Genomic DNA, 15,129 nt, shown 5'->3' with positions numbered 1-15,129 from the left:
ATCTGTCTAAAGTTAATGGAAGCCACATTTTCACTAATGTTTTTATGAACTTCACGTCCTTCGTATTAGGGATGTCAATCGTGTTAGATTGGTGGGTTGATGGGTTAATGAGTTTCAGGTTAGCGTGTTGAGATTCTCAACTCTGACCCAGCCCATATTTTTATTCGTGTCGTCTCGACCAATTTAAATTCGTGTCGTGTTCAGGTTGTGTTTCGGGTCAACCCATTTTACGTTCATATAAGAATATGAATAATATTTATTGACTTAGTAATAAATTAAAAATTAATTATTCTTATTCATATAAAATTGTTAATAATTTGTGATAAATCTAATTGTTTTTGTATATTTATCTTTCACTTTCAATTAACAAACTTAGGTTCGTATATTTAGTTTAAGATAAGAACAAACTAATGAAATAATCAGAGAACGTATAGTTAGAACAAATAAAATGAAAACGTTGGAAGTAAAAAGTAGATAAAAGTAGTGTAAAAATAAATTAATTTTACTTTTAAGTTAACTGATATATGAAAAATTAAAAATCTAAGTATTTAACTTTAAAATTTAAAATTTTTTATCTCTAAAATCAAAATATTAACTTCTCTAAAAACGTTAAATGGGATAACAGGTCAACCCACTTTTTAACGGGTCGGGTTCAGGTTGACCTATATTTTAAGTGTGTTGGGTTCGGGTCGACCTATTTTTTAAACGTGTCGTGTTAGCCGACCCAAAACCTATATTATTCGTGTCAGGTCTCAGGGCGTGTCAGGAAGTGATACCCCTACTTCGGGTGTGTTTGGGATTCCTTATTTAAGGTGAAAAGAACTTTTTGTGATAAGTAGAAAAGGCCTTGTGATATTTGATAAGAAGTTTTAAAAAAAGTGTTTGGATTAATATAAGTCAATAAGTTATTTTTTAAAAAGTGTTTGGTTTAACTTATTTGATGTAAAATGAATTGGAATAAGGGTGGAAAGGGTATTTCAAAACATATAAGGAGATAAGTTAGGATTTCTCAACTTATTTAAAACCCATCTTTTAACCTTATAAATAAGGAGAAACCCATAAGTTCTTGTAACTTCCCAAACACTAAAATGGAGAAAAAAGGACTTATTCAATTTCATAAGTTACAAGGAGAGAAAAATAAGGAATCCCAAACACCCCCTTCATGTTACGACTTACGAACCTCTTTTCACCGAATGTCACACATAGTAAAACGAAAACACATTAGCAATAATTATTTTAATAATAGTTGCATAATTTGTCTGTCCAAGTTAATTAAAAACACATTTTCGTTATGGGGCAATTTCATATATTACTAACCAAGTTTCAAAAGTGTTTCAATTATGTCATTCAACTTTAAAAAGTGTTCTAATTAAGTCACTCTACTTTCATATTTTATTAAATTAAAGGTTTTAACATGTTTTTAGCGTTTTTCTTTTTTGTTTCACATATGAAATCTTATTATCATTTTTTTGATGTTGACGTTGAGTGGCGACGTAGATTTTATTTTTTATTGTTTCATTTTAATATAATTAACGTTCTTTTAATATAACTAAATATATTACAGATTCCAACCTCACATCTTATCCTCCATTTCTTTCTTGACGCACAAAAAAACCAGTGAAACTCGATTTGAAGATTTAGTGCCCCGATTTGAGAAAAAATATGCATGAGTGACCTAATTGGAACACTTTTAAAAGTTGGTTACTATACTATGAGATATTCCCTTTCTATTATGTTCAAGGTTAATGAAAATCGCATTTCACCAATTTTTCCATTGCTTCACCTCCTACATATTGCATGTTATGAACCCTCACAAACCTTTTTACAGTGTTTTTCACCACCCTTGCAGAAAGATGTTTACAGTGAGCTGCCTCATATTGATCAAGGGCTTTGCAAATTATATGTGACAAATATGAATGGGTCCAATCTAAAATGAATTGACTCATTTTATTGATCATATCAACGAAAGCAAAACTCAAGAATCGACCTTTACAAGACGATAAGCAAGATGCCGATTATCATCACTCGTGACAAGAATCAAAATCTATGACCCAGACAACTATTTCCGGTCCAAAATTTTTTAACCACCAAATTATTTATAAAAAAAAACAAAGAAAACCCACAACAACTCAGTATAGAGATCAACTGAACATAAATAGAGACACAACACCCTAGAATATAAATCCCTAATATGTAATTGTAGAAAGGGCGCATGTTACATGTCTGACACGAAACCCGTTCTGAACCAAGTATTTTGAAAGGATTTTTTAAATCCTTTAAACGATAGAATTTTAGTTAAATTATTTGAATTTTCTAAGTTATGACTTTTACGCCATTTTTAAACCAACCCATTCCTACCCGTAACCAAACCCGCCTGATCGACCCGTTCGCGAGGCCTAGTAGTGAGGATTTGAGGATGAGCCAATATGTCGACGGCAAGAGAAGGAGATGATGAGGAAATGACGGCCCATTCCGACCACCGGCATTTACTTGCATCGTTCCATTTTAACGCACGATTGTATCAGTCTTCCATCCATTATGACCTATCACCTCACTTAAAAAAAAACCCATTAGGTAAAAACAATTGCCAATGCCAACCCAGATTCAACCAGTTGGGTTTATTTTACCACGTCTAGTACCAATACAAGTTAAAACACAAACATATAACTAGTGTTCAAAAGCAAGCACATCTCTGCGGCATTTCATCAAACACTTGGCATGCAACTTCAAACCCCACCACATATCTCCTTCAGCTTGCTGGCTGCCGCTTTATCAACCGAGTACTGCAATAGTTTTTCACAATTAAGTGGCTTAAATAATAATAGTAATAATATATAAATAAATGAAAACATACTAACTTTATTAAGAACCCAAAGAGAGTGATTGTAAGCGCGAAGGAAGAGCTCTTCGGGATCGTTGGCATCGATCTCTCGGTAATTGACGAAGTTTTCTCTGGCGTATTTGGCGTAGTAAGGCTGGGACTCTGCCGGAAGACGCCTTACCAGCCGGAGGACTTCCCCGTATATTCTTAAGGCTCGGTGCATGTTGTTGGATCCGGTTGCAAGCGGTGAAACATTTGGGTACTTTACTTGGGCTGCTCATTATTAGATGGACCAAACTTTTACGCTGTGTTCCCGAGTCTCATTTAACGAGGGGGGAAGAAATGATAGGAAAAGGGGAGAAAATTATGTTCTTGAGTTTTTTAAGGAGAGAAAGGAAGAGGAAAGAAGAGAAAAGGCTGGAAAATTAAAATATAAATCCATCTCTCTAAATTGGAATGATTGTGAGAGAAAATCAAACCAATTCCTTAATTACCCTCAAATATATTCTTTAATTACACGTCATTATCTCACGTTCTCTACACACTCCAACAGTTTTTATTTGGCGCTAACCTACATCTTTTTGGCGCATACATACATCTACAGTGCAATTGAACATCTCATCTTCTTCCTAGAATCGAACTTCATCCTATCAGGTTAGCTTTCTTCCTAATCTACTTTTCCATATTTTGCCCTAATTACAAACATCTAAATATCTAGGTTACTGAGTTGTAATTTTATCTAATTAGACATAGAATGCAATATGAAGTTTCTATATCTTTCATATTATATGTTTGTTGTTGCTAAATCTTCATACTATTGTCAAAATATTAATGGCCATATATCAAATAAATACAAGTTATACAATTACGTAAGTGAGATAATCCAACTATTTGATAATATTATGATGAATAATCTAGACTAAGACTCATAATATCCAAAACTTAAAACATACAGTTAGTTCTAAAAATTGAATAAGGCAGTAGGCCAGTAGCTAGTAAAGTCTCTTTTGTAACCAAAACTTAGAATTTAAAAAGGAAATATAAAACATTCAGCTAGCAAGGTCAGCAGGAGGCAGCTAGTAAGGTCTCTTTAATTTGCACACAATATAATCATAAAGTGTCAAGTGGTATTGTTAATATTCTATAGTTTTATTAAAGTTCACATTCCAGGTTTTTGAGAATTAGCTGATCCATATTGAGAATTAACCCGAATAACCCGATTAATACCTATTGACCCGACTTCACCCGACCCTTATTAGCTTATTCGGGTTAGGTTCAGGTCGGGTTAATCGGGTTCGGGTATTTTGGGCACCCCTAGTTATGGTATAAAAGTCAGAGAAGACACTCAAATGATTAGCACCCAATCAATGATTTTATCAAATGTTTATTTCCCATTTATCTAAAATTCTTGTTTTTAATATATGTTACCATTCATATTAGTAGTTTTCATTGTGTTAAAGATATGTTTTTTTTTTGTTTTTTAAAGTGAAGTTTTGCATTTTGCTATGGAAGATCAGATACTTCGTGATCAAATACTCCGTATAATTCATGTTGTGCGAGCTCGACAATTGTAGGCAGTTGGCCTAATTTGCTTGTTGCTAGCTTTCATTACACTACATAGATTGTCTACCAAAAAACATGCTAATATACCTACTAGAGATGTAATTTTACAACGAAGATATGTACGAGAAGAGATGTTACATGACCTTTCAAACAGCGGTAAATGTCGTGAACTTATTCGTATGAGTGAGAGAGCTTATATGAAATTGTGTAATATCTTAAAGCATGATGGTGGTCTTCGACCTCCTCAACGAATGTCCGTTGAAGAGCAAGTTGCAAGATTTTTGCATATTGTAGGTAATGACATGAGAAATAGGTTAGCCTCTTGGATATACCGTCGTTCTAGATCAACAACTAGCCGGTGCTTCCATAGAGTTCTACGAGCGATTATATCATTAGAAAGAAATTATATTCAACAACCTAAAGGTGATATTGTCCCGAAAGAAATTCAAGAGAAAAAGAGATTTTATCCTTTTTCAAGGATTGCATAGGGGCAATTGACGGAACACGTGTTCGTGTCAAAGTACCAAACAAAGATGCCGCCAGATATCGTGGTCGTAAAGGATACCCGACAATAAATGTATTGGCTGCTTGCACATTTGACTTAAAGTTTACATACATTTTTACCGGCTGGGAGGGGACTGCATCAGACTCGAGATTAATAAAGAATGCACTTAGTAGATATGATAAACTAATAATTTCTACGGGTAACTTCTCAAAACCAAATTTACTCCATTGTTAGAATATTTTAGAGTAATACTAATCACAATTTAAATATAGGTAAATATTGCTTAGTAGATGTGGGTTTGCCTCATACAAGCTCACTAATGACACCATATAGAGGCGTTAGGTATCACTTGAAAGAGTACTCCACTCGTGCCCCTGAGAACTCAAAAGAGTTGTTCAACCTTCGTCATGCGTCATTACGTAACACAATTGAACGAGCATTCGGTGTCCTAAAAAAGAGGTTTCCTATAATTAGAAGTACAACGGAACCATTTTACTCTTATCAAACACAGTCAGACATTTTTTTGGCGCTCGGTTACGCGTTTCGCTTGTCCCGGACCCAATTTCGCGTCTGTGCCATATGATTTAGCACAGAAGTACTGGATTACTATAATATATGTTGTGTTATGGGGTCAGGGGCCCATATAATTTGGCAAAAATGTATGTATGGTATGTTAGTGGTGTTTAGTTGAGACAAACTAGCAATTGTCTTTTGCACTGGAATATGTTGTTTGGCATACATGGATTTGGTATATGTATGAACAAGGTTTGCTGGTGCTTTTTAGAATTCTCTTGAAAGCTTGAGTTTGTACTTAATTTGATCCACGCTCATCATTTATGCTGCAATAATAGTATTCTTGTCCTATTTCCCGTCTATATGTATCAGAGTTAGTTTCAAGACATTTGTTTTTTTAATGGGATTTTGTTACTTGAAAAATGGGAATAAGATAATCAGATTACAAGTTGCTAAACCTGTCTCAGTAATCACCTTTTCTCTCCTATTTTCTTTTCCCTCTCTTCCCCTCGTTAAATGAGACTCAGGAACACAACGTTAATGAGAGGTGGCCCCTTGTAGGTTTTTAATTAAATTTCCTTTATAAATAAAATAGAGGGCTATAAAGTGCAACAAAAATGCTAAAATAATTTATAGCCACATAAAAGGAAAAAAAATCATAACTCAAAATTTAATAAAAAAACGAAAAAAGTAAACACACAAAAATGTTTCACTGTTTTTCTCGTTCAAAATAAAAGACACGATGGTGAATGAAAAAGATCATTGTGTCCTTATTTATCATTGTGTTTTGTGTTTATTTTCTTCATTGAATGTGTTTTTTTCCTTAACATTGTGTTTTTTTTCTTAATATTGTGTTACATTACTCAACATTGTGCTATATTTTATTCGGATTGTGTTATATTTTGCGATTTATTGTGTCATTTTTTAGTTATAATTGTGTTTTTTGTTGATTTTCGTCATTGTGTCTGTTAGTTTTTTTTTAACAGGAATGACGGGAGAAACATTTAAATTTTTTCGCTTTTTATTTATATTTTGAGTTATGATTTTTTTATTATCTTTTTTGAATTTATTTTTAAGGGATTTTTTGTATTGTTTCAAATCCTTCTCACGCTTCTTAATTTTGTCTCCATTTGTATTTTAACTTTACCCTATCAATAAATATGATTATCCTTGAAAAAAAACCCTTAATATGTAAATTTTAACAAAACTACAATGTTGGTTTGAATATAAGGATATGTGCTATAGGATAAGTTGCATGTGCTAGTTAAAGTGCAATTTTACTGTTATACAGGCAATGGAATTTTAATTAGTCTAATTATTAACTTGAGCGTTGTGGGTTAACTAACTTTAACTATCTAGTTATGAGCATGTTTGTGAAGCGGAGAAAATAGTTGAGAATGGACCTAGAAAGAGAATAGTTCGAGGCCCAACTAATAGGAGAAACGGCTCGTTAACATGGTGTTTCTTCTGATGATCTCGTATTTCTCCTAATGAACCCTAACCCGGTTGCATCTTGTGTGTTCGCTAATGTCAAACCATACCTCGATATATATATGTACCAACCTTAACTTGGTAGCCAAGTTATTACCTATCTATACTATATATAATATATAAGTAAATGAAAAATTAATAAGTTTGTTTTAAGGGATTTACAATTTCCAGTGCATAAGGTACATGAGTATAAAGGAGAAAAGTGGTCTTTTAAACACAATTCACCTACGTTTATTTGATTTCAAAACTTTACTCAAATTTTGTGAATTTAAGAAATAGTTACTACTTTAACCTCTCACGTTTACCCACTTTTAACTCAACTTTATCTTTTTTTCATTTTAATCTTATATGTTTCATAAAAATATGATTAAAAAAATCCGTGCATACCCATTTAAATGGGCTTATTTTTGCTGACGTTTCTTAATATTTTTTTTTAAATCAGATGAACGGTTTGAAATGTACAAATCATTACTGCATGAATGTACAAGTTTTTTAAATGATAAATGTTTACAATTTGATGTTCTCTTTAGTTACATATCTAACCCTTTTATATATTTGATAAAAAAACATTGATAACAATTAAAAAAGTTTCATGCGATGTCATATAATTACATACTTATCAATATATCTACTATTTAATATTAAACTTTGAGCCCTCATGTATATCAAAATATTACTGAACTTTATTTTCTTTTTTTTCATTTTATATGTTTAAAAAAATTATTAATAGTATTCAAATTATTTAAATATCAAAATAATCAAGACGAAGCTTTAATTTGCAGCTGAGCTGAGTTGGTTTGGTGTAAATTTCGAGTCGAGCTAGCATTGGCTCACTAACAACCTTAAAATGTTATTCTCCGCTACATCGTGCGGGCACTCGACTAGTTATACTTACAATGTAATTAGGAAACATAACTAACTATGGCTCACTTGTCAAAATCGGTCCCTCAAGTTTAATGACTTTTGACTTGGAGTTTGAAACTACCTACAACCTCTCCTCCATAAAGTCTCTTTTAAAGAAACAGTGTGGTGTGTGGGAAGTCATTGTGCATTCGTGTTTTCTTGGTAACGCCCCTAAACAGCCCACGACGCATAGTCGGAGGGTGTGTGTAACCCGTCTTACGAATCCTACTTAATGTAATATGTATAAATGTCTAAAGGATTTTTTTTTATTTAGTTTATCAACATATTATCAGTTCTGAAATAAATATAAATCTAAATATAATAGAAATATTTTGTAGTAAATAATTTTGAAATGTATAAAACATTGTATTTTATAAAGGTTTATAAAGTGTTAACATAAAATAAAGAAAATGTTATGTTATAGAACCATTTGACACTTTTGTTTGAGGCTATTCAATTGCTGACAAGAATAAGTAGAATAAGATATGCGTGTTTTGATGTGATCACTCATTCGAGCCGGACTCAAGAACAAAAGCGTTATTGGGTTTAAGATGTGTGAGATTACTCTATAGAACAGTAACCGGTCTTTGAAATTGTTTCAATCAGGTCACTCATAAAATATCTTGTTCCAATCAGGTCACTAATGTAAGATCCCATAAAAATCCATAAATATTTTGGACTAAAATTTTCAATATACAAAGTTTATGGATAAACTTTGTAAAATATGAAAAAGGAAAATAAGAACAGATGGGTGCATCCCACATTGGTGGAGGAAAGAAAGTGGAATCCTTGCACATGGGTATAAATAAGGAGTGCAAATCCCATCCCACATAGAAAGTGGATAAAAATGTTGAGCTCTTTATAAGGAGATGAAATTCCATAGTAATATTCTTATATGCCCTTATGCACCCAGTGGTCCTAGCGGAGGGTGCGAAGCACCCGAACGCGCACGCGCACGCGCTCGGGCGATGGGCGATGGGCGCAATGTGGCGCTTTGATGGCGCACTTCGCACGCTCGCATCGCCGCGAGCCGCTTAAGGGCCACCTTAGTATTTTTGGATGGCGAAACGAGAAAGTACAGGGTTCGAAAGCATCAAAATAAAATCTTAGGGGACAAAATTGTAAATTATGACCCTTAGCGATACGCGATGGTCCCAAGGATATTGCCATCGCGTATCGCGGCCCCTTTTGAAAATATCTGATATGTCGGCTGATTATTTTAATCAAATGGCGGTTTAATGACCCATCGCGATACGCGATGGGTACATTAAAAACCCATCGCGTATCGCGATGGGTCACCAGCTTAGCATATAAATAGCAACTTCGGGTTCAAGCCAAATCTCACACCAAAATCACTTATTTCTCACTTTCGAACACTTGATTGTTCGCTGCTAAGCGCTACGACAAAGCCCTGCGAGTCAGGAAGTTCGTAAGCAATCAAAACAAAGAATCGAACCTCTGTCCAAGTTATTATCAACTTGTCTAGACTATCTAAGGTGACTTATGTACTAAGTTATCTTTATGCTAAACCCTAGTCAAGGGTATCTCTTATAACCTTGTTTTAATATATGATTAAAAGTTTTCATAAGGATATTATTTCTAGATGAAGTAATGTCCAAATAAAAAATTATATTTTGGCCGGCATGTAGTAACTGGAAGGGGGGTATCGCCGGTATACCAGGTTTCTTGTCTAAGAAAAGTAATTCGTATAAATCTCAATCAACCGAGGGATCCGTTTACTTACCTGGAGAAACTCAATAAGAGCGATTGAACCTATTAGGCCAAAGAATGCTATATCAAACGTCACCCTAGAATAAACAAAAGAGTTTTATTCAAAAAGACTTACAAGGTTAAACCAAATACAAGATCTGAAACTAGATTACGTGATCTAGTATTAATACATGGTTGTTATCAAATTATAGGTCTGATCAATCCCGTTCATCCAGCTTAAATGAAAGAAGTTAAAGCTCGATTTTTGAAAGGTGAATACGTACAACCTTTTATTGGAAACTTGGCAAGTTAGACGTTGGGTTTGACTTGACAAGTCTGTCAAAGTAAAGGGATTACGTGATCCCTAAGTTTGTTGAATGTTTACATGAGATGTTATGATCTCTAAAACGTTATAATACATGTTAGATAATAAAGTACTTAGACAGTCTATACATGTGTCTAGATCCAAACATAATGTTGCATGTAGATTAAACTAGTTTCTCATTATGGGCAGTGGGTCCCAAGAATTTATATAGTTTGTTACATGCTGATCAAACTAACCTCCTCAATATGGGCATCAGATCCCGAGGGCATGTTAGTTTATTGTATTTTTATGTGGAAATGGTCCCAGAAATAAGAGACGTTTATGCTAAGTAATAAGAAAACTTTCTATGTATTATAATGATTGTTAAAACTATTTTATTGAGTCGATACGTTTCACAAGCATATCGCTGACGTATTTACTTAACATTTCAGGTAAGGAAAAGATGTGCTAAACAAGGATAGAGTAATACCGTTAGAAGATTTGTGAATAGAATGGTCAGTTTTGATATATAAATATAAACGAAATCCTTGTTATGTAAATTACTTGTTTTGTAAAACAATGTAAGTTTGGGTGTTTATTCACAAACTAAGTTAGATGAATATAATAATATTATAATCAAAAGAAGTCTTCCACGAAAACAAACCCTATACTCTGATATATATACAAAACAGGTACCAACGGACAGTCACGCTCCCTAGTGCAGTTTGGGGGTGTGATAGGTTGGTATCAGAGCCGTTGGTTTCAGCGAATTATGTATTAATTGTTAGTACCTAGGCTGACAATTACTTGTATATTATATTAGCACTAGGGATAAGATGGGATTGGTACACTTTTTATTCCTCATTAAACTGATTTTTCCCAATAGATGTCTTCCGGTTCTCGTTTGAAAACCTACAAATGTCGGGAAAAGAACGGCCCTGAACCCGTACCATTCTTTGATACTCAACCCCAACCAATTGAGCCATCAAGTTTGCCAGATGGAATGAGTAGTCATTCTCGCTTAGGCCAATGGAACCAAGAAATTTCAATTAAGGAATCCAGTTACAACAACTATATTACTACTGGATATACTGATATGTCAGTAAGTCATGACCAATATTCCAGTACAATCGATACTTGGGGATCTACGAATTCCGACCCATCCGAATATGACGAAGCAGACGAAGCAGCAGATAGGGTTGCTAACGGTTGTCCTCGTCCACCGGACACGAACTGTCATTTTTTTGACCCTAGACGTTCGTATTGGCCATCCCCGGATGAAAAGGAACTCTCAACCAAAACCCAGCCTGTTTAAGAAAACCGTGGAAATGAAGAATATAATAATAATAGTTTTAAATTCGACAAAAATAAATGGTATTTTAAAATCCCTCCTTGTAAACCTATAGAACCCAACACAAATTCTATTGCAGAATCGTCTAGGAGACCTAGGGTGGGAATCATCCCACCTCAGGAAAAGATAACCCTAGACCTCAATAAGAATGAAGTAGAAATGGCCACAGAAGTGGAATCCAACACTATAAGTGGAATGCGGTGCAACTCAGATGAAAGCAATTGGCATTTCAAATCACCGATCCAAAATGCCACTGATTCTCACACTTATGATGGTTCTGATTGTCATTCGTATAACTATCCACCCGACAAGATGTTTCGTCACCCATTTTTTCATATGAGCCCCTACTATGATCCTGGGGATCCATATGTCGAGTTCATTCACGGTTATAGGGTTCGAAGTCCGCCCAAATTTCCATATTTTCAGGGTGTAGTGTCTACTATCTCGGAATAGGCAAATGAAATAAGAGAGAATGCGGCTACCGCCGAGGCCCTATATAACCTGCCACTCGAAAAGCCTTCATCTCCATATCCAAAAACACATTATGACATGGTAATGATGGAATATCGTGACTTGCCTCCACAGTATGGGTATCCGAAAATGATACCTCAGTCACAAGATGAACATCTTGACCGCGCTTTGCACGAGACAGATGATCTAAGGAAAAAGGTGGCAATCGGTGACAGTGAAAGGAAGAAGGTAGGAAATAAATTACTATAGAAATGTAGTAAGATGAAAAAGATAATCAAGAAATACATAAAGGATTTGGAAAATCCGAACTCGTTTAACGTGTTCACTTTGGTGTTTGTAAAATATCTTTGTGTAAGATATTACCTTGTATTTGTAAAATATCTATGAGTAAGATATTTCTTTGTGTACTCGATGTTAAGATCGTCTAATATATAAAACAGTTGTTGAACTTCGTGTTATTTGATTTCAATGTGTCAAATCAAATTGTAAATCAAGATCCACCTAAAAATCAGGAAAGCATGAAAGCTATACCACCTGAATAGATTAATGGTATTCAAAACATGATTAAAGAAGCAGTTAATCCGCTAGTTGAAATTATAAAGAATCAACAACTGGGAAATAGCAGTCATGCTACTTCTCAAAGACTTAAAAGAAATAAAAACGATTCAGCTCAATCAATTCCCAAAAATGATAATGAGAATGAAAGAGAAGAAAGTTTTGGTAGTTCAAATGTTAAGAAAGCGCCTCTAACAAAGAAAATAAAAACAAATCATAAAGGGTGTGACTTTAAAGTTTTTGAAGTTTATTCACCAAAAGAGTTTACGAGAGATAAGGGAGCCATAGTTACGTTGAGGTGGCTCGAGGAGATGGAGTCTATAGTTCTCATCAGCAAGTACACTGAAGAAGAGAAGGCGCAGTATACTTCTCAGATGTTTAAATGAGAAGCACTTGAATGGTGGAACGCCTTTATCGAAGTTAAGGGAAGAGAAAACCTTTATAATATCACCTGGACGACATTCAAAAATTTGGTCATCCGGAAGTTCTGTCTGATTCACGAAATGGATCAAATCCAGACCAAGCTCTGGAACCATCACGTGATCGGGACTAACCTAAAGGAGTACAACACAAAATTTCTGGAGTACTGTCAATTAGTACCCCATCTTGTTACTCCGGAATGCAACAAGATCACCTGTTATATTTATGGACTGCCTATCGAAATCCATGATCTCATGAGAGCTCGTATGCCCACGACGATTGAATCAACTATGGAGTTAGCTGGTTATTTGATAAGCAGTATGATCCGTAACAGAAAGGAAAAGAAAGGGAAGGATGAGAGAAAGGAGCCTGCTGAAGAAAAGAAAAAGCATGGACCGAGACTAATGAATCGTCCTTTCTGTAAGAAATGTACCCAACGTCATACTGGGAGTTGTAATCCAATTAGCAACTTCCAAGGAGGAAACAATAATACTTGCAACTTATGCAAGAAACCAGGCCATGTCGAGGCCAATTGTCGACAAAAATTGATTATGTGTTATAATTGTGGTGAAATGGGACACTTCAATTATGAATGTACAAAGAAGAAGATCACCACCACCACACCCGCAGCAGCATGACTGAGCAATATTAATAAGAACGAACCCAAGAAAGGGAACGCTTGGGCCTTCTTGCTAAACACACAAGAGGCTGCAGATGTGCCAGATGTAATTACCGGTACGTTTCCCGTAAATAATGTTTATGCTAGGGTTTTATTCGAATCAGGTGCAAACCAGAGTTTTATAAACCATAAATTATGTGGAGTCATAAACGAACCCTTAGATAAGTTAGACATATATTACGATATAGAAATGGCTAGCGGACAACTGATTAAAACAACTAAAGTCTTTAACAAAGGTAAAATATCCTTAGCTGGGTATGATATACCTATTAGGCTTTTACCAATGTCTTTAGCCGGTTTCGATATTGTGATTGGTATGGACTGGTTATCAACCAACCAAGTTCACATCAAGTGTGAACAAAAATCAATCGATATCCAGGCACCCGATAATAAAACCGTAAGAATCGCTGGAGATCAAAATGCTGGTCAAATCAGTATTATTTCCAAAATCAAAGCCAACCAATGCTTGGGAAAAGGATGTCTTGCATTCATGGTTTACGTAGCCAAGGAATTTAAACCCAAGAAAATAAATGAAGTTCCGGTAGTATCTGAATTCCAAGACGTATTTCCCGATGAATTTCCAGGTATCCCACCTGACAGGGAAGTAGAATTCAAAATTGAATTACTACCTGGAACTAACCCGATAGCAAAAGCTCCCTATAATCTGGTCCTATCGAAATGAAAGAACTAAAGAAGCAGTTAGACGAACTGTTAGAAAAGGCGTTATTAAACCAAGCTCTTCTCCTTGAGGAGCACCAGTGCTATTTGTCAAAAAGAAAGATGGATCGATGCGGATGTGCATTGACTATCGTGAGCTTAATAAAGTAACAATCAAGAACCGATATCCTTCTCCCCGTATTGACGATCTGTTCGACCAACTACAAGGAGCCAGTTACTTTTCAAAAATCAACCTTAGATCCGGGTATCACCAATTGAAGGTTCAGGATGATGATATTCCTAAAACAACTTTTAGAACCCGATACGGTCATTTTGAATTCACTGTTATGCCATTCGGATTAACAAATGCACCAACTGCATTTATGGATATGATGAATCGAATTTGTAAACCATACTTGGATCGATTCGTTATCGTATTCATTGATGATATTCTTATCTATTCAAAGTCCGAATCTGATCATCAATTCCATCTGAAAACCATACTCGAAGTACTTAGAACCGAGAAACTGTACGCTAAGTATTCGAAGTGTGAGTTTTGGCTTTCAGAAGTTCAATTCTTAGGTCATGTTGTAAGTGCCAAAGGAATTCAGGTTATCCAGCAAAAATCGAGGCTTCAACCAAATGGGAGAAACCAAAATCTCCAACACAAGTTAAGAGTTTTCTTGGTTTAGGGGATTTATCGGAGATTTGTTCAAGACTTCTCCCGTATTGCTGTCCCTTTAACCTCACTTACCCAGAAGTCGGTTAAGTTTGAATGGGGACCTAAGCAGGAAGAAGCCTTTGAAACTCTGAAACAAAAACTGACAAATGCACCCATACTAGCCCTACCTGAAGGACTAGATGACTTTACCATATACTGTGATGCCTCGCACAGGGGAATGGGTAGCATATTAATGCAACGAGACAAGGTAATAGCCTATGCCTCACGTTAGTTAAAAACTCATGAGAAAAACTACACCACTCATGATCTTGAACTAGGAGCTATAATCTTTGCTTTGAAATTATGGCGACATTATCTTTATGGTGTCAAGTTCACCGTCTTCACTGATCATAAGAGTCTCAAGCATATATTTAACCAAAAGGAATTAAATATGAGACAAAGAATATGGATGGAAATGCTCAGTGATTATCATTGTGAAATTGAATACCATGAGGGTAAAGCAAA

General features: G+C 35.0%; 2 protein-coding genes across 2 annotated transcripts; one reads left to right on the top strand and one right to left on the bottom strand.

Annotated features, from left to right (window-relative positions):
* Positions 1 to 2,629: 2,629 nt before the first annotated feature.
* Positions 2,630 to 3,068, bottom strand: LOC143556125 (LYR motif-containing protein At3g19508-like). The gene is made up of 2 exons (XM_077045541.1): positions 2,859 to 3,068; positions 2,630 to 2,783 (listed from the first exon to the last, which is right to left on the bottom strand). Exons 1-2 carry the CDS (start codon positions 3,042 to 3,044, stop codon positions 2,727 to 2,729), a joined length of 243 nt encoding a protein of 80 aa, XP_076901656.1. The 5' UTR covers positions 3,045 to 3,068; the 3' UTR covers positions 2,630 to 2,726.
* Positions 3,069 to 13,476: 10,408 nt separating this feature from the next.
* On the top strand, positions 13,477 to 13,968 carry LOC143556119 (uncharacterized). Its single transcript, XM_077045538.1, has one exon. The coding sequence runs from the start codon at positions 13,477 to 13,479 to the stop codon at positions 13,966 to 13,968; it is 492 nt and encodes a 163-aa protein (XP_076901653.1).
* The last annotated feature ends 1,161 nt before the right edge of the window (positions 13,969 to 15,129 follow it).

This window comes from Bidens hawaiensis, unplaced genomic scaffold, assembly GCF_021521415.1.
Source record: "Bidens hawaiensis isolate Kalapana, Puna unplaced genomic scaffold, B.hawaiensis_p1.1 tig00018480_1, whole genome shotgun sequence".
Lineage (NCBI taxonomy): Eukaryota > Viridiplantae > Streptophyta > Magnoliopsida > Asterales > Asteraceae > Bidens > Bidens hawaiensis.
Note: the sequence above shows the minus strand (reverse complement) of the source record. Positions and strands in the feature narration are given on the sequence as shown.

What these genes read in the sequence shown, in the direction of transcription:
- LOC143556125 (XM_077045541.1), bottom strand. Translation starts at nt 3,044, where the DNA reads ATGCACCGAGCCTTAAGAATATACGGGGAAGTCCTCCGGCTGGTAAGG. An exon ending in CTCTTTGGGTTCTTAATAAA is followed by an intron (nt 2,784 to 2,858) that starts GTTAGTATGTTT and finishes AAACTATTGCAG; the next exon opens with TACTCGGTTGATAAAGCGGC.
- LOC143556119 (XM_077045538.1), top strand. Translation starts at nt 13,477, where the DNA reads ATGGCTAGCGGACAACTGATTAAAACAACTAAAGTCTTTAACAAAGGT.